Source organism: Pecten maximus, chromosome 1 (assembly GCF_902652985.1).
Source record: "Pecten maximus chromosome 1, xPecMax1.1, whole genome shotgun sequence".
Classification (NCBI taxonomy): Eukaryota; Metazoa; Mollusca; class Bivalvia; order Pectinida; family Pectinidae; genus Pecten; species Pecten maximus.
The window spans coordinates 56,389,503-56,414,097 of NC_047015.1; the positions used below are offsets into that span (position 1 = coordinate 56,389,503).

Here is a 24,595-nt window from a genome sequence, read left to right on the forward strand (position 1 = left end):
GAATAATAGTGGTGTTATGGTGATGCCTCGATAGTTTTCAGCCTCATATCTATTCCTTTTGTTCTTGTACACATGAACTATAGTACCTTTCTTCAAAGCAGGAGGAACAAACCCAAACCCAATTATTGAGATGACGATCCATGTTAATGTATCAATTACTCGATTACCAGCATGATGTATGTGTTCAGTAGCTAGCCCATAATGTCTTCTGCTTTGTTCTTATTCAGAGACACGATGGCCTTAGTTACATCCTCTCTGGAAAATGTGATTCGGTGATGGTATCCACATCTGCTAGTACACCGACATCTGCGTATTTGTCGTCAAAAAGGGTATTTTCAGCTGGATGAGCTATCACACCAAAATGTTGTTTCCAACCACGTTTAGCTTCCTGGCCGTTTTACGTACTATCACCGACCTTGTGTTCAGATATGCATCCTCCAAGTTTTCCTCGATGTTGATCTTTGAGTTTGTATTGTCGACTGGTGACCTTTTTAGCCTTGCTTCCATAAGTTCCGCTCTGTCACGGTTATTCATTTGCAATCCGAATATGTTTTCTCAGCTCTTGCTTTGCAAGCTGCCTGGCAATAAGCAGGGGTTGGTTGGATCACTTTGTATGCCCCTAGTTTCCATTCCCAGGGAGCTCTACTGGTGTTCCGTATGGAGGAGGTCTTTGTCTTTTTCTACGTCTAGGGCGATGCATGTCAATAGTGAGGACTTCAGCAGTCTTGACTAGGATTTCATTCAAATCATGTATGAACTATTTTTAACCACGTGGTTCAATGCTAATATTAATTAGCGGTATTTCACTTTAGGTCATATCAGAACTTACATTGACACAAAACAGGTCATCCTCAGAATAACATTTTTGTTGTGGCAGAAACAGGTCACATAAACTCTGGTTGTTTTTCTTTCACGTTCGTTTGTTATTTTTACAAAGTAAACACTCGATAATGTTATTTTTTTTTTTTTTTTTTACAACTTTTGAAAAATAACTCTTAAGAAAGAAATACCATATACACCAACATCTCGTGGTGTAGTCTCCATTCTTAAAATGGTATGTATTTATGTATTAATACCCGAAATATGAAAATTAAAGTCCATAAAGTAAAATCTTGGTTTGGTTTGTTTTTGTTTAACGTCCTATTAACAGCAAGGGTCATTTAAGGATGAGCCAGGTTTTGGAGGTGGAGGAAAACCGGAGTACCCGGAGTACCCGGAGAAAAACCACTGGCCTACGGTCAGTACCTGGTAACTGCCCCACGTAGGTTTCGAACTCGCAACCAAGAGGTGGAGGTCTAGTGATAAAGTGTCGGGACACCTTAACCACTCGGCCATCGCGACCCCAAAGTAAAATCAACCGGTAGTTTAAGTGTTTAATTTTGGTGACGAATGCTGGCTTTTTTAAAGTCTTAATGTATTTTTTAAAGACGAAAACAAAGCAAAAAGTCAATTAATTAAAAACCCTTAAAATCGGTAGAATGTTGTTTGACGTTGTATTTTATGAGGCTACCTTGACAACGAGACAGCGCCATTTTGAATTTGTTGCTCAAGACATTTCCATCACTTTTGTTGTTACCTTTGTGTTAAAAAAAGAACTGTTGAAAAATGAGTATTTCATTAAAAACTTGAGTTGTCTACTACAAAGATTTAGCAAATTAACTAATTATTTTATCTTCTCATCATTTATATCAGGACCAAAAAATCGATGCCTTTCAATGCGATGAATAAAAAGCACTGTTTGGATTTGACAAAACCAGAAATCACTAGTGATGACATAAACAGTGAAATATAGATTTTTTTTTTCCAATTGAAAATTGATAATACTTCTCTTCGCAAAAATGAGATCTTTTTGTTATAATCAGATAATCTGTTTGAAGAGAGTCCGGGTTCCACCTCCTTACAAAGGCAACTGTCGAGGAGAAAACCGACGTAAGCAAGAAACCGTAATTCAAACTCAAACTTGATAAAACAACGGCAAAATATGACATATGTACACTGGGTATCAAATAATTAGCACAATGTATCATATGCATTATGTGTTGGTGATCCGAAGATAGAGATTTGAATTTCCTGTCGTAGTTGTACTTGATGAATATTTGTAATATGTTTACAATTCGCATCCATGTATGTAAAAACATTGCGACCAAGGTATTAATATCATCTAATAGACGATTTCCACTATGATCATGTCAGGATATCGGGCCAAACATCACTACGCCATTGAAACGTTCCTTTTTAAAGAACGCCGATGTGGCGCAGCGGTATAAGCTGCGGGTATTTCTGGCTAGGCGATTGGGTGCCGTAGATCGCGAGTTCGAGGCCCAGTCAGGGCACGAGTCATAAAGTTGTCTTCCTTCGTCAATTGTGTTACTATGCTATATATCAAATAACTAGCACAATGTATCATATGCATTATGTGTTGGTGATCCGATGATAGAGATTTGAATTTCCTGTCGTAGTTGTACTGGATGAATATTTGTATTATGTTTACAATTCGTATCCATGTATGTAAATACATTACGATCAATGTATTCATATCATCTTATAGACGACTTCCACCATGATCATGTCAAGAAAAGACAAACGTTGCAATTGCAATCAATAACGCAGGCGCTTTCAGACCTTCCTTGCTGGCAATCTTCAGGTGTTTGATTATATCAAACGCTTGAAGATGGCCAGAAAGGTCTGAAGGCGCATTGATTTCAATTACTTGTCATGTTGAATCTTTTTTATCTATATATCTAAACGATACACAATGTCTTTTTCTTTTTGAACTATATGTACAGTCTAATGAGCTCCCATGACGGAGCGAAATGCTTATTTGCGTCTGTGTCGGTGTTTACTATTTTGAAATATATTTTCCTCCATGCATGCGGTGTTTAGATTCCTACGAATAAAGGCAACGCTTCAGAATGTACAGATATATTTCATTTTCTTTTAAAAAAGCCTAATGTGATTATCATTTCCTTTTTTATTTCCCGACGCCCATTCATTCTGTATTTGCACACCCTTAAGCCCTAGTGCTACTGACGAATTAATAAATTCATGCCAAAATGAATAACTCCACACTTAAGTTTGTAAATTTGAGCAATTTTTCAAAGAAACCACATGTGCTGGTTTATACTTTATATAACGTCGTTCAGAACAGTTTGAATAGTGTGCAAAGCACTGGATGAAGACACTGGAAATATCGTTCAATAAAATGACGCAGTTTTGTTAGATAATCATTCGCTAGTGCTACACTAGAAAGTACAGCGTATTGGTTAAAAGCTCACGAAAGTCAGATAATCTACAATGACGCAGTTTGATGAAATTGTTTTATCTTTCACTAAAAAGATAGTTCCAAGATTAGAATTTACCAAACTAAAGCTAGTTAAGCTAAGATATATTAGCAGCTCTATACGAAGGAACTGCGTAGACAGGCTTACTATGCGTATGAATTCAGATTACAGAAATAACCATCACAATCAGTATCGACCCACAAAACGCAGATGATTGGTCATTGCTCGTGGAATTGTCTCGCGATGCAGATGTCAGCGTTATAAAACCCAGTTATCTCGCGATTCAATACACTGCCGGCCTTGAATTACACCATCATGGAACGAATTCAAAACTGTCAGATTGACGTGAGTATGGATAATGTATTGTTTAACATTAATACACATATCTGTAGCGTTTTATTGTTTCAGGATATTTAACGATTAAGAAACGTACTCCGATAAATAATTTGAAGTATACAATATTGTAAATATGTTGCTTAACAGAGTTTAACATCTTAGATGATAAATATTGTGGAATTAGGTTTCGAATAATCATTAATGCTATTGATATGCTTTTTATCAATTACGTTTATGTTGAAATTAATAGACAATTCTATTTTATCTTAATTACTGGTTTTGTTAATTATAATCATTTTTTATTATTCAAATAATATTTTTACATGACTTTTTAACACAGATTTCCTGTTTTACTGTTAACAAGTAACATAATTTTTATTGAAATCCCGGCTTTCCTTATTGACTTGAGGAATATGGATTTTGTTATGTACATAACATTACATCCAGTATTCAGCTAGTATGTCAATTTTACATTGTTGGTGCTTATTGAACTCTTTGCTATTTTGTGGGACAAAATTCTGTTCCTTCGGTTTGAATAATCGCCGAATACCGTGGGTGAGGCGTCGTGTAATGCAATCAACCGTGAGTATCCGACGCTGGGTCTGCATTTGGTTTCATTGACATTTGACCTTACATCTTTTTCAGAAATATGCTTCAATGTCATTTTTCTGTCTTCTATTCTGTTCAAACTTTAAAAAAATAAAACTGCATCTTACAAATTGTTTTGTCCTACTACTATTCGTCAGAGAAGCTAATGGCCGAGAGTGAAGTAACTCATAAGGGAATTCGGATACTTATAAATGCTAAAATATATAGCAATGGCGGATTTCTTAATCAACTTCTTATTTTTTAGAATTAGATAAACAGAATAAGTGAAATCCCAAAGTGACCGATAACAGAAATGATTATCGTAATTAGATAATTAGATGTATGTACAATTCTTATACATTAGCTTGATTGACGCTCTCTTATAACGTTGATTTGTTGATATTGGGGAATATTTACATTCAGTATGCCCGAAAGCATTGGCGAAAATTGTATCTATTTTTCGTTACAACATTGGCCTCATCACAGTATGTAGCAATGTCGTAGACCGCGTTACCACGGGTAGTACTCTTCGCCGTCAAAGCGTCGGTTATTTTTTTTTGTGTGTGTTCTTATAGATAAACACGATCCATGTCAGATGTACATAAATCCAATGTTGTTTAGATCTCCTAAATATTCAAAGCATAAAAAATCACTCCAAAAATCTCAAAGAATAAATGCTGTAGATGGAACTACATTTTGTTTGTGTTGTTGTTATGACGGTTGCTAAGAACGTGCCAAGAACTGTCTGACACTTTTCCCGTGAAAACGTCTGTTCTCAAGCCGACGTTATTCCCAGGTTTAAACATGAAAAGTGCCCTATTTAATTATTTCACAGGAAAAATGGACAATAATCACAACATAAATATAAGGAATGCGATTTATTATTTTAAACTTCATGAGCTCATAACAGCATTTGATTTCTGGACAACGTTAACGCTAACGCGATTCATGGAATATGTCAAGAAGCCAATGTCGTTATGACCTCATGAATGTTTGATATATAAATTTCATTCCTTAACTGATAATTGGAGTTCATAATATCGTATACTGTAAATGTTCTTATTTCGGCGGTCTCAAATTTTAGCGAAAAACTGAATGTAATCAGACAAGCGAAATGATATCTTGGCGCATTTATGAGAATCGCCATGATGGGATACAAATATAAGAAACTTTTATTAGCGCTATCATAATCCTCCCCTTTCCCATTAAAATTGATTTTATGAATATTTCATTTCCACTAACCTCTTTGGGGCAGATCTTGTCACTTTGGCCTTTATCGAAGAACAAATTGAGATCCAGACAATGAATCAATATTGTTCTCAAATTATTGGAGATTTCTTTCAGTTGCGCATAACATTTTAGCAAAAATTATATAACAATCAATCATTTTGAGCATATTTTTGGGAAACCAAATTCGCTGTCCAAAAAAATATCATGCGAGTTTCATTTCAGCACAGGGTGAATTCTGAACAAGATTATTACGATAATCAATTGTTTTTAAAGCATATTTTTAGGAAACACATTCGCTGTCCGAAAAAAGCCAAGGCAGAATGTATTGAATATGAAGCGTTTGACAATTTGAAATAAAGATTGATTATATTTTCAGTTCGGTTGGCAAATTTCCGGTAGACTACATAGAAATGAAATGTTCTCTGATTTAGCCAGTAAAACAAGACGTTGCTGCAGATATCTACATAATTCACAAGATATTAACCCCTTTCGAAATTAATTTAAAGCTACATAAAGTAGAACCTAAATAAAATGTACTGCACCATATGACGGTTTTGTTCCAAAATAAAACTCAAAATAGATCAAAAGAAGTAACAACATCTGGTGGGAAGGCGTAAAGGACTTATAATTCAATGCATTTTTTTCAATACATTTCATAATTTTCAATGTTGCATTTCAAAAGTACATTCAAAAGTGCATTCATAATCGTGTTAGTATTCGAATGAATTAAAAGGCGACGATCGGATCACGAATAACGCCAGGGACTGAAGAAAACCGCAAGCAATGTCTAACACCTGAAATCTTAAAGAATTGTACGAAAGATAAAAAAAAAAAGAAAAAAAAAAAAAAAAAAAAAAAAACCCAACAACAACAGGAAACGATATCGCGCTGGTACCCGACGTGTTAAAAGCACCAATGCGGTAGATAATTACTTTCATTACATTAAAAGTAATTATAAAGTTAAGTCCTGAATAATGATAATATACAACATTTATATATCGCACTATTTGATTTGTAAAATTACTCTAATGCGCTCCACATTAACTATTATAATAATACATTGCATTTCAAGTGTAACACAAAGTACATGACATATATAACATATATAGACTCTAGCAGTTTGATGGTAATTTGTAATGGACGTCTGCGAGAGACTTCCAGAAAAAAATATTCCTAGTAACAGATGGTAAACTGTTCCACAAAGTGGCCGCTACCTTTCCATATCACCGGGTACCATAAGTCATAGTACGAGAGTTGGGAACGCATAACAAGTGTTTTGTCTCTGATCCAAGTGATCGTGAAGAATTGTAGAGAGTGATCAGTTCCTGTAAATACTCTGGAGCTGATTCATTTGTTGCCTTGGATTTGCACATCAAAATCTTGTACTGTGACCTGAAACGCACAGGTAGCCAATGCACCGAATAAAGCATTGGTGTGATGTGCTCCCTTTTTCGAGTATTGGAAACCAGACTTGATTCAGTGTTCTGAGCACTCTACAGGCGGCTAATCAGTGCATCAAATGCAACAAAGAGCAAAGAATTATCACAGTCTAATCGAGAAGTTAAAACTGAATGAACCAATGTCTTGTATGTACAGTGCTGATGAATTGCCGGACACATTCAATGTTTTGGTAACAACAGGAACGATAGCGGTTTACCTGTTTTCTCCATGTTCAGAGAGCTATCAAAGTGTGCACCAGGGTTCCCCAGAGCTTGGACTGCCTTGGTAACAACAGGAACTTGCGATAGCGTTTTACCTGTTTCTCCATGTTCAGAGAGCTATCAAAGTTTGTACTAGGGTTCCCCACAACTTGGACTGCCTTAATAGTTTTGACACCAACATTTGATGGAAACCTTTTGTGTGATGACACTTATGGGAAAAGACTGTAAAATAAAGAGGAGACAGAGGTAAAATACTCTTTGACCGGGACCTTTAAAACGTCCGTTAAAAGTAGGTGCCGTCTTCATTTGTTTTAATTGTCTTGTCAATCATTACTTACTATTGTACAAAAATTATTGTTGTGTAAACTATCGTCGTTCAGCAATTGTTAACAATGATTGACAAGATTTTCAGTTAATCCGATTGATCAAACAGATCATATCTTTTTTTTTTTTATTTAAACTTAGAAAAACCTCGAAAAATACACGAAATTCTAAGGAAAACAGGATGTTTTCATCGCGAAAATTATGAAAAGAAGTTCATTTCTGTTCATGATGGTATTTTCATATTTATTCAAACTCAAATGAGACGATTTTCTCGCCTACCACAACTATCCATAGAAAATTGTGAACAAAAGATTATATAACGATGTGCCAATTCGTTTCCTTTTTGTTTGCTAATGAGATATCTCGTACTGAAACTCGAGTTGTTGACATCCTTTGTACTTCGCACATGTTCATCGCTAATCATCACCCTCGTTAGCGAGGGAATGGATAATTCAATTCATTACCAAGCTTCCATGCTCTACTGGTTTGAAATGAAGCTAAATTATATCTCTCTTGAATATCAAATTTGAGCAGTCATTATTTCAGTTTAATTACTGATGACTCGTTTGTGCCGTATCATTATCGTCTAAATTATTGTAAATCGCTCCGATCCCAGCTGGTGTCGAATGTTCAACAGTATCCAAATTATCTTTAACAATAGGCAATTCTCAGTTAGCATGGCAGTTTGTTTCAGATTGAGTGAGCATCAGGTTCAGACCTTTTATCAGTGAAAATCTGATTTAAATAACAATGTGATAGACCCATGATTGATGTGCACACTTTACACAAGCAGCGTTGATCCATGACAGAAGTGTATTCTTTATCTAAACTACGTTTACCTTTGACCGAAGCGGGTTCTTTATATAAACCGCGTTAAAAAAATTACCGAAGATAACTCTTTGTCAAACCGCCATGACCGAAGGATTTTTTTTAGCTAAACCGCTTTGACCGAAGTTACTCTTTGTGTTAACCGCCATGACCGAAGTGCACTATTTGTTTAAACCGCCATGACCGAAGTCAATTCATTGTCTAAGCCATAGAAATCCTATAGCCGTAATGGACGCTTTACCTATGTTTGCAGATTTGTAACGGTACCTTAGAGTGACAAGTCCAATCACGTTTTCATGTAGCCATTCTCCCACTGCTGGGCGGTCGTGGATGTAATAGACGGTCGTGTGTATAATGGACGGTCGTAAGTGTAATGGACGGTTGTGTGTGTAATGGACGGTCGTAGGTGTAATGGACGGTCGTGGGTGTAACGGACGGTCGTGGGTGTAATGGACGGTCGTAGGTGTAATGGACGGTCGTGGGTGTAATGGACGGTCGTGGGTGTAATGGACGGTCATTGGTGTAATGGACGGTCGTTGGTGTAATGGACGCGAATGCCATTTATGGGAAGTGACTGCTTGAATAGGGCTTACTTAGGGGCGTTTCATAGTGCTGTCGGCATGTTAATTGGCCGAACCTTTACCGGTTCATTATAAAGACATTTTCATTTTTGTTATGTTTTGATTATTCTTATTTTAAATTCCTTTAATTTCTTTATATATTAATTCGGAATATCATTGATTTGGGGACATAAGCCATATCCATTTACACAGCAGCGAAACCTCTATTTCTTGACTAGAGTCTAGAGACGGAGAATGTGAAAAGATTGGTATCAGGGAGAGCGATGGGAGAGGAAAGGCGGATATACAAACTTTAGTTGCTTGTTACGTCGCTTTTCTTACTTTTTTTGAAGATAGATTTATTTGCATTGTAGTAACGTCCCTGCTGTTCTGAGCCTCAGGTTTTTACAATGTTGCTGTAGGCATTGCTGTTCTCAGTCTCAGGTTTTTTTTCATTGTAGTTATATCATTGTTGTTTTCAGTCTTAGACTTTTACATTGTAGTTATATATTCCTGATTTTCCCAGCCTGAATGTTTTTTTAACACTGTAGTTATATCATTGCTGTTCTCAGTCTCGGATTTTTAGACTGTTGTTATATCATTGCTGCACTCAGCCTCATGATTTTATATTGTAGTTATATATTCCTGCTGTTCTCAGCCTTAATGTTTCTTTTACATACCACAGTTGTGCAATACAAGCGAAAACGAAGATATAGGAAGATTTTTCAAAATAAATTTAATTTCTGGAGCAATTTCCTGTTAAGTTTTGCTATTAAGGTATTTGATGCTTGTTTGTATTGTTGATATTTGCGCTGGCAAGATACTGTCTCTCCTTTTGAGGAAATGCATTTAAAGATTATTTCCTTACTGAAAAAGACAAATGGCCGACATACATTGTTTTGTTATTTAAACGTTGGGCAATTAAAATTGTTATATTTTCCGGGAGTGATATTTCGCAGTTGTACGAATATGATCTAGTTCACACAGCGGATATATATGTAGAAAAATGAAAACAACAAACATTTTACCATGACAACACTATGAATACAGTATGAAAACATCGTTACCTGTGCTGATTTTCCACACAATAAATCAGTTAAATATAAGTTAATACGCAAGTCCCTGTTTTTTTCTCGTAAATTGCGTTTTCTTTGCGATCTATTAACATACATAAATCTAATTTAACATGAATTGTTGTATCTAATGTTATTTAATGTCTTTTTGTTTTGAATAAAAAGAAAACAAAAACGACTGGGAAATGCGAACGGCAGGGTAAACGTTGGCATAGTGCATTGGCGGGATCGACCGAATTTTTTTGATAGATATTCTATATAGGGTGGATCTTATAACTTATAAGCAAAAAATGTATACAGTTACATGTACCTATGAATTCAGATTAAATCTAATTTCTAAACAAGTTCATCACGATTCAATTCAGGTCGCTGGGAATAAAAGTTTGACCAATGGGACGAATTCTTCGGAAGCAGATTCGAGTCTCGAGAATGTTTGTAACAGTACGGGAACTGAAGCCGTTGCCGTTCTGCTACCGCCACTTCTGGAATCCAACTTCTCACTGGCGCTTCTTTACATTGTACTTATGTCTGTCTTGATGGTACTGGGTACTTTTGGAAACGTCTTGATCATCATGATAAGTGCCTGCAACAATGCCTTCAACAAAGTTGGGAAGGCCTTCATGGTGAATCTTGCTATAGCGGACTTGTGTGTGGCTGGACTGGCTGACCCCATGTGTATACTTGGTAAGTAATTATAAATCACAAATCTGTTTTATCCTGATGATTCCTCAAACTGAAAACTAAAAAAAAAACAAAAAAAAGATAAATAAAAATAATTCCTAAAGGAAACTAAAAACGAAAACAAAAAAGAATGCCAAAGTAATAGTATAACATCATAAAAATAAAAAATGAATAATTTAAAATTTTTTTTATATATTTTCATAATTCATATATATACCGCCTTTTCTTAATATACTCATTTGAGAATTTTTGAGAAGTGTTCTTTTTAGGAAGTAGCTGGGCTACCAAGAGAAAGCCTACGTATTTAGGCAGATGAGCCATGTCCGATTTTGAAATCGAACCCTGGTATCTAATGTGAAAGGCGAGTGTGTTAATGTGTAACACCGACCTCTTTTTTGACCTTTTTTTTTTATTTGTTTTTGAAATATGAACTTGACAAATTATGTTACCACTACGTCATACGACCACTTTTGTTTGTTTGGTATTTTTGATTAATTTTGAAACATTAACTTGACAAATATGCTAAAATGCTATTTTTTTAGGAGTGATAAAAGGGGCCACCTTCTTTGATGACAAGTTGGAACTTTGCCATTTCATTGCCAGTATGTGCCTTACAGCATGCTTCTGTGCCTTTCTTAGCCTTACCATGCTGACAATCAACAGGTGTTTCTACGTCTGTCACAACACCTTTTATCAGAAATTTTACACGCGTGTCACAACTGGGTTAATGTGCAGCATATGTTGGATCGTCGCCTTCCTTTGCGAATTTCCAAATTTTGTCGGCTGGGGTGCCCACACTTTCGACGAGAAAAATCACCAATGTATATGGGACAGAACTGCTTCTCTGTCTTATTCCCTTTTTGTGTCAATTTGCTTGATTGGCGGGCCCTTGGTTGTCATGGGGATCTGCAACATCAGAATCGTTTTGGAAATTTGGCAGAAGAAGAAAAACATATACGAATTGGACAGCGACGGTCACTATCCCTCTCTGAAAGCCTGGAATGAGACGGTCCGGACATCCAAGACTCTCTTCATTATCTTTACGTTATTCATGATGTGCTGGACACCGTATGCTGTTGTCATTGCCATTGATATTGGAGATAGACTTTCGATGGAAGTACATCTCTTTGTGACGATGATTGCTCACACTCATTCCAGTTTAAACTGCATCATCTACATTTTCAGCAATCAGAGGTTCAGGAGGTCAGCTTTGGGAATCCTGGGTTGTAGATGCACACAAATAAAGGGGCCAACCTCCCATTCTTCTGAGTCCATTGAACAAAAGACACTTGGTATGGTTGTTAATTCCATATCCATGTAACCTGACAAACTGATCTATTTACACATTCCTATCGAAATACGAAACTAACATCATCTTAGATTGATTTAACGATTCTGATTTTGAAGTTATGTCATGCCGGTAATATTTTCTATGTGCTACATAGAATCTGTTTCTCTCTTTTCTATACATGGATAATTGAAGTCTTCATATCGTCAACAATTCAGTAAGCTAGGGCAGACAAAACACCGAATATCACTCATACCAACATATATGTTGTACTGTAAATGTGTGATTATTTTCGCGGGGTGTTAATTTCGCGATTTCAATATGTAACTATACGCGTGGAGCTATTTTTTTGCGATCGATCCACTTTCGCTTGTAGTTCAAGATTACGCAAATTGATATAAAAACAATACACGTGGGGGACATTTTCGCGAACAAAAGGAGTTAGCGTGATTAGCGTAAATTTCCCTCTCGCGTAAATTTCAATGTTTACAGTATATGTGAACATAATGATGCATAAATTGTAACGAAAGCAGGAGCAGAGAAGGAAAGAACCTACTTTATCAGACGGGTTTCTACAATGGTTGAGGCGGGGATACATTAGGGTTGTACAAAAACATACAATATATTATTACCTTTCATTAATTATACTCTATTATATGGCAGTTTCGCCCTTCTTTGCATCGTCAGGGATTTTAAGGGTCTGAAGTGTTTATGAAAGGAGGCGAAAAACAACAGAACTAGAAAAAAAAAGATAAAAATAAATGCCAAAATCTGGAAAGAAAGGTTTCATAATTAAATTGTTTGCGTTACATTTCAATAAATTTCATAATTTTCAATATTGCATTTCAGCAGAACAATAAGTACATGTATATTTCTTGAACCGTACCACTATTCGAGTGCATTACATTCGAAACATGACTAGCGTATGAAATTGCGACAATTATTCGTAAGAAATCTACATATTGTAATCTCATCAGAGACAGTAATAATTTCATCACCACAATCATCTCTTAAGAAATCAATATCATTTCAATAATGATGTTATTTTCATATAAAATCATTAACTATTTCATATGAGAAAATAATTATGATTTATTGAAATGTTAAAATGCTTACATTATTAGTAATTTTTTTGGCGCGTGGTATATTCAGAATCAAGACATACACAGGAATTCGTCTAACCTCAGACACCTCTAATCATCCTTGAATAATTATAGAAATTTATGTATTTATATATGTATATAAATATAAATATTATAATTGCAAATTTTCTGTAATAACGAAAATATAACAACTTCTTCACAGTTGTCTCTAGATGATATATGGAGAAATGGGCTAAATTAGCTGTGATATTCTGTAGAAGGTAAGTTGAAATTTAGAGAGGAATTCATGATAATGAAAGGAATTCGCAATGCGTGACATGGTAGCGGATTATTATCCGTGCTATGTACTTTAATTCAGATGGGTTTATCTATTGTCATCGACCTCTGTCTGTCATAATTAATTGGAATTCGAATAGAAGGTTGATAACCAGTTAATGCACATTCGTTCGTGAGACTTCACAGAACCATTAATACAACCGGAAATGGTTTTTAGTCATATCGGGAAACTCAATAGGTGACAATTTGAGATGTTCTAGCAATATGTGTGATATTCTATTTTAGAGAGTTACATATTTGATTATATATAAATTGATTATCAGTATATGTCAAACTGAGATATTTATAGAAACTCTTATGTAAAAGTATACCTAGGCATGCATACATCCGGAGAGTATTCTCATCATCAACCGCTGTGCGGTATATTTATAGTCTACTCCGTTCTTTGTGTGTTATATCTCCATAACATAAAATATGTCAAAATCAATCCTTTAAAAAATGAGTTGACAACATTGATTTAATGTATTTGATATTAAAATTAAACAGACATTCCCTAATGCAGTAGAATGCATACTCACACGTGTAGTTGATAAGAATGCCCAGCACCTAATCTTTTCTCCATATAACTTTAAAGTGGTATTCCTATACAGGAAAAAAGGCATATCGTATACGAACACCGTATGTCTTTGCGGTAATTAGTGATACTTCGGGTCGAATTAGGAATTTTTAGGACTTAAAACTCGAAAAACATTGGTTTATCTTGAGAATAAAACTGACGTATTAATGTAAAGATTATAACTTTTACTACTTGGAAAAAAATGCATCTTTTCAGCAAGTTCAATTCTAATGACCTAAACTTCAAACGAAAGAATGCCCCTTTAAGGGTCTCCCTGCCAATTCATATGTTTGATTATAGCTTGCGCCCGTTTAAACGATTTCGTTATTATGACGGTATTCTCTGCTGTTTTTGACATCAAGATGGGCTTTATTTTTGAGATAACTGTTGTTTGTGTGAATATGCGATTTGATGCATTAGAGTTTTTTTGTAGAATTCATTAAAAGTTATTTAATCAATAAGAGTGCTAAATTAGTTTCAGTAGGTGGCATGTAAATTTTCATTGTACATAGTATAACTTGTGTCGTCAAAGATTGACCATATATTAGTGATACCATATTGTAGGTATCAGTGTAAATATTGTAATCAAAACCATGTCTGTGAGCTATATGCTACATTGGTAAATTTATTAATGATATTTTGATTTTGTTTTGTTATCTGATGCTTGTTATCAGGGAATGTTGGAATAAATAGGATCATGTTCAGATATTGTCTTGCGAAGAATTATTCATTAGAAACATTATCTGGTGATATAACAAGATATAAAGATACTTAGAATATTTAAATTATCATATAAATTGTCCACAACATCATCCAGATGTATATACTGATACGACATGGTCAATAGGCTCTATGATAAGAACAATGAATTCAATTTCATTTTTGTGAAATTACCATTTATTGATAGCAGCATCCTTGCTTCGACTATCAACTTCCTATAATGCTTAAATTATAACGAGTAACATACATCTTGAAGGAATCCAGACGGAGTGCAATACAAACATGGTATTCTATTATCAAAGATGCCTAGGATAGGTTGCTTGTGCTTTAATTCGTTATCTTTTGACGACCTGAAAGTTCTGGCAATGGCAGTCGTTAAAGCAGAAGACGCTGTCACTGAAACATCAATTACTTGTTTTATTATTTTGTTGAGGCAAGATAATGCTTTGTTACATGCAGTAATTCTTTTTATGTTGGTTTTTGAAGTTCTGTAAACAACAAACTCGCTGTGGACACAATGAGATCGGTAAAAATCAAAATGTGGCCATGAGTCAAAGTGTGGTCACGTGATCAAATAATGTATGACATGAAATGTTGGTTGTGTATGAACTTTCGTTGATTTTTGTGGTTGCTATGGTTTATATGGTTGCTATGCAACTATGAAATTATAAATACAACGAATATTGTTGTATGTATTATTGTTATATATCGTTGCAAGGGCTAACCACGGAAGATTGTATTCATGGTATGATTTGAAAGCTCCAAACCACGAAAGAAAGTGCACACGCATATTTCATGCTATACAGTATAGTTGTAGTCAGACAGAGCGTGTTACATCATCCATACATTCTAATTGAAGGAAAAAGATAGATTCTATGTATAAATGTGCACCGATATCAAATAGCTATGGAGAAGTTAAACCATTGACGTATATAAATAAAGTGTTGTTCAGTGTTAAAGTCTTATTTTCTTTTGTATTCTTACACATTTATGTTTCAACTTAACTAGCTTAATAATCATTGTAAATGGGACGCCATTATATGTCAAAAAATAGCCAAATCTACAAGTCATTTCTATTTGATTCATGAGATTATGATAAAAACAACAACCATCAATTTGTTGAAGGACCTTCAATAGAATACCATGGATTTAAAAAAAAAACGAATTCAGATTTCCAAAAAACTCCATATATGCAGGGAACAACTTTGCACCTCGAAGCATACCTTAACTTTAAAGTGTTAGGTTAATAAAATCCCTGTAAATTACCTCAGATCTTTATGGCGTTCTATTTATTGAACTCTGAGATTCAGAGAATGTTGTTATGAGTTAATACTCTAGTTTAAGGATTTCTACATTCTACAAAGAGAGGTTAAAGGGTGTTTCGTTAACTAGAATTTTGCTAATTATGAGAATCTGCACTGCCAGGAGTTTGTGATCTAAATATCTTAATTTTTAATGAGTTTCATAAAAGCATTTATTGCCATGGTCCCAGGTTTATCCTAATTTTTACTGGAAGAAACACAGTCACAGTTCTTTTTCTCCATATAAGTTTAAGTAGAGTAGCTAATGTTTTTGGTTATGTTCATTCATCACATATATCAACATTTGTGGTTTGTTCATATCCTTATGCATGTATATTTATTAGATGGCACCAATTCATTTCGAGCTGATCCGCTATCTTCACGGGTCCCTTGTTTGTTAACGTGGTCATCTGGAAAAAAAAGTTATGACTAGTAGGAACATTTTTGTGGAAATCAAATTTTAACGATAACAAGAATTGAAATTTAAACGACAAACATTAGATTTATGGAGGCTTACACAATAAGATAAAAAAAAAAACCAAAGGTACATAGATCTCTCCTCTAAAATCAAATATTTTTATGTTATTTTCTTTTGAACAATGCATCATAGAAAACAAGAACAAACACAAAATGTACATCTAGAAATACTTTCACTATTCATCACGAGCATCAAAATGAAGTGTTTCGCAATACTAAACTAAGATTACCGATAAAATATGTACCATTTTGATGGGCCACTTGAGTGTCGAGGTGATTCCCATCCAGTTCCTTTGTATAAGTGTTTTCTGTCAAAAGAAAATAGCATATCATTTTTGACACTCGTCACGAAATCAATAATTCTCGAAATTTGCCAAAATGGGGCCATATTACTCCCAGAATATCCATCCTCTACGAGAGGTAATAAGATAAAACGTCTAATGCATGATAGATCTTGAATAATAAAACTATCTTTGTATCAAAAAAGAAAAAAGAAAAAAAAGGTTTTCCTAAAAAAAAATACACGAAACAAAAAATTTGCATACTCTATCAGTTATGTTGAGATACCCATACCAAAATGTAAATATATTTCATGTTTGGTTAGAATTGCATTGGTACTTTCCGATAAACGCATCTGAACCACCGCTGGACAAAACATCATAATTGCGCATCGTGATTTTTCCGAAGTGAGCCCTGATTTTTTTAAAGTTATGGCTTACTAAGGTAAAAGTTGACTACGAATAATACAACTAAATCAGCACCTGTTTCATGAAAATGTGCTTCTGATGTTTTTTGCTATTTATTTGAGTAATTAACATATGGAATAGGTACTTCCTTTATACGAGAATTAAGAGTAAGGTGTTACAAAAAAAATAAATATATACACTCCTTTTGAAAATAGAATGATGTCGGATAACAGGTAAAAAATCGGGAATTCCCCAGATGATGGGTTCCCCCCTCCACTGTCAATCTCAGAGTTACTATCTTTTGAATACCAGTGTGATCTTATTTACCATCAAACCTATACAATAACATCATTTTTCAGGAAGCGAAAACATTAATTTGATATTTGATATTTCACCATCACGAACAATCGAGGGGATGGAGTCACTAGTAATAACATAAAGCGAATAGATATACAATAAGAACCGTTGTGTGACTGTTCTACAGGTAACAACTGGTATAACCCGCCCCCCCCCCCCCCCCCCCCCCTCAAAAAAAAATCCTATTTCCTATAAATCACTTGCACATAGGTTTATTCTCTCTAAAACGTTTTGGTGTTATTTTCCTGTAAGACATTTGTTCATTGCAACATAGAAAATATATAGCGCCAGTGTGATACTATGAATAAAGCTTTAAGCATAATGTAATACAACACTATTTAATAACAACCCTGATCAAAATCAGTTTGGAGGCGCTAAAATAAGAATAGATAAATTCGTACCATTTTCAGATGTTGCTTGAGTATTTTCATTCATTTCAGCCAATTCCATTCTTGAAGTGTCTTCTGAAAAGTAAAAAATATGCAAGGTTATTTTCGTTACATTCGTTTCGGTGTTTCTTACAAGATAAAAGTCCTGACCTACCCTCGCGCGCTAAGTGAAAACAAATCAGGAGGTGTTAAAATAGCAAAATGTGTTTTGGCCTGATCCTATTGCTTAGTTTTATTGTTTTGATATTTTGATATACATTGAAATGAAATGTAGATTTGTTTAATGTTTGTCGCACTTTCCTGTAATTTGCTGTAAATGTATTTATTTCAGCGCACTAACATTTTAATTAAACAGATCAACACGTTAATGAAATAGTGCACCCACGACATAGAAAATAGAAACTGTTATAATTATAAAATCTGTCAGTGACACAATCATAATTTAGAGAAAGGCTTTTTTTGTGTGAAAAACGCTAAGATACGAATACCGCTAAAATATTTATGTTTGCATCATATAACTACTGGTTCACACAAAACATAATTTGTAGTAATGCCCAATTGCTTGCAGTATGTAAAATGACAAACGTAAGTAAAATTTGATACACAATTGTATGTCATTGCCTATTGGATAAATATATATGTTATTCTGTTTATTCGTATGTCATATCACTTTTGATTGGCTGATAGCGTTGTGTAATAATTTAGATTTTTAGCGTCAAAAGACGAACAACTGCATGCATTTTGAGATCAACACAGGACTTTTTTATCCTATGTAAGACAAATGGGTCGGTAGTCCACAACATAAGTTCTGTATCTATTTTTTTTTTTATTTGTGCATGTATTTCGAAACCTCTACCTTACCATGGTGACCGCTTTATATTCTGAATGTCTTATAGTCCGATGGCCCATTAGTCCTAATGTCCAATAGTCCGAAGACCGGTATTCCAAAGGCTCGATAGTCCGAAGGCCCAATAGTCAGAAGGCCTGATAGTCCGAAATTAGGTAATATTTCAATGTGAATAAACGTTTATATACATGTATGAAAAGTTTATCACAAGTATGACAGAATATATTAATACCGAAAAATGAAATTAAACACGAAAGAAGAAAATCTTTATGCCAAAAAGTGCGGGAATATGTCGTATAATCTTTGACCACGTGTCATTGCACCGTTTCGCTTCAGAAGACGGTGCTATTTTGAATGGAACGGTCAACGCAGTTTTAACGATAAAAAAAACCACTTCCTCCAAACGGTCATTGTATAAAAAATAAATATCGATATCAAGCAAAATAACCAGCCGGTTATAGGAACAGTTTTTGTTGCGATACACCTTCGATTAATAATGACATAAAATTATTTATCAATATTACTATAAAATATGTATTAATATTAACCTATTTTCGGACTATCGGACATTTGGACTATTTTGCCTTCGTACTTAAAAGTACTCGGAATATAAGGGTGTCGCCCTCATAATTACCTATGTCGTTTGTTTCTTTCCTTTTACAAGGGTGACATTTCTTTTTTGCCAACCATATACATGTAACTAGTATAGCTACTAGGACCACCACTCCAAGGCTGATGACAATTTTCACCCACGTTTCTGTTGATATAAGATATGTATATGTAATACCAAAATGAGATGATGTACCATAAATTATGGTGTTCAAACAAGTGTTGTTTTAAGGATTATTGACTATGAGAACGGAACGTGATCGAAGTTTTTTTTACTATTTACTAAAAATGAAAATTAAAAAAAAAAAAATATTAGTGAAAATATAATAAATAAAAAAACTGAACATAACATAAAATTCTTCACAGATTATTTAATTTCAATATATTTTGTTTAATATTTGTGTATTTTTATGAAACTTTACTCTCTCCCGAAGTCCGTTCCGCCCCTTCCGTTGTAAGTGGAACTGGAGATGTGATAAATGCTGAGAATGTGGAAGTTTCCTCTGGAGGTGGAATCTCTGAAATTACAGAATTGTTGTGAATTTACCAGTAGATATCAGTAAAAGAATCATATGGAAAATAAAGTGTGCGCTACTCTCCTGAAACGCTGGCTAATTATTTTGACATGATTAGGCTTTAATGACGTCAGATACGTTTCAGCATAAGCAATACTTTTCTCTCATATCTCGCCATGTTGGATAGAGTTTGCCCATGTAAGATAGCTATGTAAGATTATAAGACTCTTTCATATGTATGTATGTAAGATAGGGATATTCCACCCGAGGGATTACAAAATGTGGTAAAACCCTCGGCAAGCCTCGGGTTTCACCACATTTTGTGACCCCTCGGGTGGAATATCCCTATCTTACATACATACATATGAAAGAGTCTTATAATCACATTTATTCGAGATGAAACACATGCCTCTAATGAGTCCTTCCTTTAATTTACTGGTAGGGAAGAACATTCTGTATTGATGAATTGATTTTTTTTTAGATTTCTTAAAGCAACTTATTTTTTAGCTACATCTGTAGAATTTGTACGGCAATCCTTGCAATATTGAAATTCTTGGAGTGTCAAGAATGAAAAAAATATAAAGAATAATATCTTTAAAAAAAAAAAGTTTTACAGCTGGTGGTTATAATTAACTTTGGGTCGTTTTAAACTGTATATTGCATTTTGCATTTACCACTACATTAACCAATCACATACTTCATCTTGACCAGTAACGCCACCTGTCGCGTCATATCCGGGACCAAAAGAATATTATGAGGCTATGCCGAAAAATATGAATGAAAAATAAACTCCTTAATCTTCTGTAGTAAAACACACCCAATTCAAAACAAATTCCGAATGTGCACGTGATATTAAACAACAACAACAACAACAACAACAACAACGACGACGACGACGACGACGACAACAACAACAACTCTCTTGGTTCATTTGGCTGTGCACATATGACTCAGAAGGCCAGTGATGTCTTATCGTAACTAAGACCGGTTACTTTTATGCTATAGATAAACCAGATGTATTGTTTGTCCACAAAAAGCAACCTTAAAGGTGGTCATCGCCAAAGAAAATTACAGCTTTCTGATTAAATTTAATGAACTGCAATTTAGATATTGATTATACACCTAATTGAATTCTGTAAAATGCATAATTACAAAATATACTAGAAGATGGAAATCCCTAGCCGATCTTAATCGAGATAACATGCAAATAAGGCTCCCATATAAGGCTTCCTAGTCCAATGATCCAAACATGATGAAAACATAGTAAGATAGACCGTTGGAGAAATGGAGAAACATGCATCCTATACACGATACCGCACGTAGTGTACGGGTGGATGAAATATGACGTTTCTGTAATCTTACCAGGGACAGGCATACACATGTCATCCAAACAAATGTTACATAGGACACATGCTTTTGATATTATCGCATCACTCCCTCAAATATAACCTTTAGACCGGGCTATTTTTAGGAAAGTATTTTCCTGGTCAAAATTGACACTAAACTGTCAGATAAAGTCAATAAAAGAAGGAATGGACATCTGTAGGCATAATGTATTCATGTGTGAAATTGTATATTTACCCGATATTTAATCGCGAGGGCGATGACAACCTAGAATTTAATTCAGATTGATATTTATTCCCTAACAAATTGTCTAGTACTAGTAGAGATACTGCGTTTATGAACATAATACCCCGTGTACTAAGTCATTAGATAACACATGACTTCAAACATTGTTTTAACTGATTCAAGTATATACCTGCAGGTATCACTTGTTATCAGAACAGAGCCATTATATTTCGTAAGAGTGAATTATCATACATATACATACCTTATGGAAATTCCCACAAAAGCTATTTTTAGACATGAGAAATCACCTCAAATACAGATTTGAGCAGAGAGTAATTAAATCCGAAATGATTTATTGCGAGGAGATCACGTCACATCAATTAAATCTTTATGATGAGATGATGGTTAACTATTGAGTTCCCCAAATTTAAACATCATATCAAGAAAAGTATACTACCGGTACCACGACCCAGACAGATACAAAATGAACACACGTTTTCCATTAAAAAAACAACAACAAAAAACAAAACAAAACAAAAAACATATGTTTAGGAGGCGCAATTTTACAGATCGTCAATTAATATATAAAACTAAAAAAACTAATACCTACCTTTACACATAAAGTTACACATACTGTCGGCGTTGGTTCCATGACATATATCAGAGTTACATATTTCACACCTGTCTGTATCAGCATCACAGTAATTACGTCCAACACGACAACGGTCATATTTTCCACAGGGAAACCACATGTTAAGGCCCAAAAGTCTTTTTTGTAATTCATCCTTATTTTCCGATGTCAGATCTATCGATAGCCGCCTGTAGAAGGCTTTGTTGAAAAAAGTGGACGAATTTTGTTTTGAGGCTGGTACCTCAGAGTTTACTGGCAGATCAGTTCCGTTTTCTAAAGTGTCATTATTTGTTTCGTCAATTTTCCAAAACGAATCGTGTGGTATACCTCGGCCGTTAGCTTTCTCTTCCGTTCGTCTTGTTTCCAATTTCACTGTATCATCACTTGGATTATTTGTGATCCCATGTTTTATAGATGTAATTTCGGCTGACGTCGAAAAAGCTACAAAAAATATTGAAATTATCAAAATGATGGGGACTCCTCCTGTAGCCATTGCTTTCATCATGATGTGCAATAGCTGAATGGCGATTTGAATAATTTCTATTTAATATTTATGAATACATTTGCTATATTTATCAGTATCTGATTATACATACCACTGAGGTAATATCATATCATGATGAAGATGGGATGGCAAGTGTGTAGATAACATATCACAAATTTCACAATTTACAATAACAAATACGGAAGTGAATACAGGACTGAAACAATTATCTTTTTTTTTTTTTCTGTTTTTTTTTTTTCCATCGGGGGTGGTCAGATGATAACTCGAAAGTTTGAGATACTTACTCGCAATTTTGAGACAGTTACTCAAAATTTTCAGGTAATATGTCGAAATATTGTTATAACTCGAAATTTTAAGATACTAACTGGAAAGTTTTACTGACCCGAAATTTTGAGGTAATAAGTCGAAATTTTGAGATCAAAACTCGAAATTTTGAGAAAAAAACCCAACAACAACCCAACCTCACTTGGCATTAATATGCACACTTTTTTGAAGTACATTACTGTATTTTCTCAAAAGTTATCTACATGTTTCATACCATTTACATTAAATGTTTCTGTCTAACTAAATTATGACAAAGACGTGGTAAAAATGTTAGGGTATCAGGAATAAAATCACTATATACTTATCTATGAACTATTACACTGTCTGTATAAAACCCTATGTGTGCTAATGTGGATATCCCTGTGGAGATTGTTACCATTTCTTTGTTATCTGTCCCTTTATAGAACTAGCATTGTAGGAAGGAATCACAACAACAGATACTCACTGAATTGGTGATATGAATATCTCTCCTATTGACATAACAACAGATACACCCTGTAGATTGGTTTGGTTTATTTTGTTTAACGTACTATCAACAGCTAAGGTCATTTAAGGACGGCCTCCCCGTGCGTGCGATATGCATAGTGTTGTGAGTGCCTATGTGTGTTTTGTGAGGCTGCGATATGTTCGTGTTAAGTCTCCTTGTGATAGGCCGGAACGTTTGCTGATTTATAGTGCTACCTCACTGAAGCATACTACCGAAGACACCCAGCAGGACACTCCACCCAGTCACATTATACTGACAACGGGCGAATCAATCGTCCCACTGCCAATATTCTGAGCGCTAAGCAGGAGTACGTAGCAACTACAATTTTTAAAGACTATAGAAGAAACATTATACTTATATTGCATTTTTGCCAGTGAAATATAGAAAATTATCAAAGTAATAAAACTTCTATTTTCACTGCAGCGATGAGCAGTGAAAACATACGATTTTGCAGTGAAAATGTAAGATTTTGCAGTGAAAATAAAAGATTTGCAGTGAAAATATAGGTTTTGCAGTGAAAATATAAGGTTTACCAATCAGAGCGGACCTTTGTATTCACCTCGTTGAAACTTACCGATTTTTCCAGTCGAAGCGGAGATAGATAAAGGGGTTATTTTGCTTTATTTTTGAAATTTTCAGACTAGTTTTTGACAAAATACTCAATTGATGTTAGTTATTCATGAACAGATTCTACTATAACACTATAACTAAAACTCTTAAATGTTGCGTTGATCAGTCCTTTTAAAATAGCGCTGTCAAGTTGACGTGGAGTAACGTCACAAAGAGATGACGTCATTATTGATTTCGGCACTTTTTGACACTTTTCATTTTCGATGATTTTGGTTCTGTTTTTTATGTTTATGAAATGCAATAAAAAGAAAATTGAATGGTTTCCCGTTTCCCTTCGCACTCGTGAAAATATCGATATTCTGTCATACATGGGAAACCATTCAACATCCTCTATATCTATTATCTACTTGAAGTTTTATTTTCATTTCAATACATTTTATTGCTATAAAACAAATGGATTGGACACCTGTTGGCCAAATGACAAGTTATGAGGAATTGATCATATTTGATGAATCAATCATTGTTAGTGAAAAAGCTCTGTGGGCCAAAATCACTATATAGCTGCAACAGGTCCTTTGAATGACTCGAGATGGAGCTCAAGAGCCTGAGAATCCTATTGAATTCGAGCTCGAAAGTGTGGTCTTTACGGAACTGATTACGATATTGTGGAACCCTGACCAGTCTCTTGAATCGGAGGGTGACCTGAAAAAAAAGAAAAAAAAGCTAGCAGTAGATTTTCATGACTTCTCCCTTGTACACACAT

General features: G+C 34.6%; 2 protein-coding genes across 3 annotated transcripts; one reads left to right on the forward strand and one right to left on the reverse strand.

Moving 5' to 3' along the window:
- The first annotated feature begins 3,555 nt into the window (after positions 1-3,555).
- LOC117338848 (melatonin receptor type 1B-like) lies at positions 3,556-13,016 on the forward strand. Of its 2 annotated transcripts, XM_033900220.1 has the most exons (3): positions 3,556-3,626; positions 10,247-10,565; positions 11,105-13,016. In XM_033900220.1, the coding sequence occupies exons 1-3, from the start codon at positions 3,597-3,599 to the stop codon at positions 11,881-11,883; spliced, it is 1,128 nt and encodes a 375-aa protein (XP_033756111.1). In that variant the 5' UTR covers positions 3,556-3,596; the 3' UTR covers positions 11,884-13,016. The 2 variants fall into 2 exon arrangements, with proteins under 2 accessions (XP_033756111.1, XP_033756105.1); XM_033900214.1 differs by lacking the exon at positions 3,556-3,626 and having other exon boundaries at positions 10,119-10,565.
- A 2,660-nt stretch (positions 13,017-15,676) lies between these two features.
- LOC117338863 lies at positions 15,677-22,780 on the reverse strand. The gene is made up of 6 exons (XM_033900229.1): positions 21,926-22,780; positions 19,654-19,749; positions 19,257-19,379; positions 17,788-17,850; positions 16,589-16,651; positions 15,677-16,276 (listed from the first exon to the last, which is right to left on the reverse strand). The coding sequence occupies exons 1-6, from the start codon at positions 22,449-22,451 to the stop codon at positions 16,182-16,184; spliced, it is 966 nt and encodes a 321-aa protein (XP_033756120.1). The 5' UTR covers positions 22,452-22,780; the 3' UTR covers positions 15,677-16,181.
- Between the last annotated feature and the right edge of the window lie 1,815 nt (positions 22,781-24,595).

Coding starts and splice junctions, on each gene's coding strand:
- LOC117338863 (XM_033900229.1), bottom strand. CDS start 22,451: ATGATGAAAGCAATGGCTACAGGAGGAGTCCCCATCATTTTGATAATT. Junction 19,750..21,925: donor GTGTAACTTTATGTGTAAAG/GTAGGTATTAGT, acceptor CTGTAATTTCAG/AGATTCCACCTCCAGAGGAA. Junction 19,380..19,653: donor GGAACGGACTTCGGGAGAGA/GTAAAGTTTCAT, acceptor TTATATCAACAG/AAACGTGGGTGAAAATTGTC.
- LOC117338848 (XM_033900214.1), top strand. CDS start 10,172: ATGTATACAGTTACATGTACCTATGAATTCAGATTAAATCTAATTTCT. Junction 10,566..11,104: donor TGACCCCATGTGTATACTTG/GTAAGTAATTAT, acceptor CTATTTTTTTAG/GAGTGATAAAAGGGGCCACC.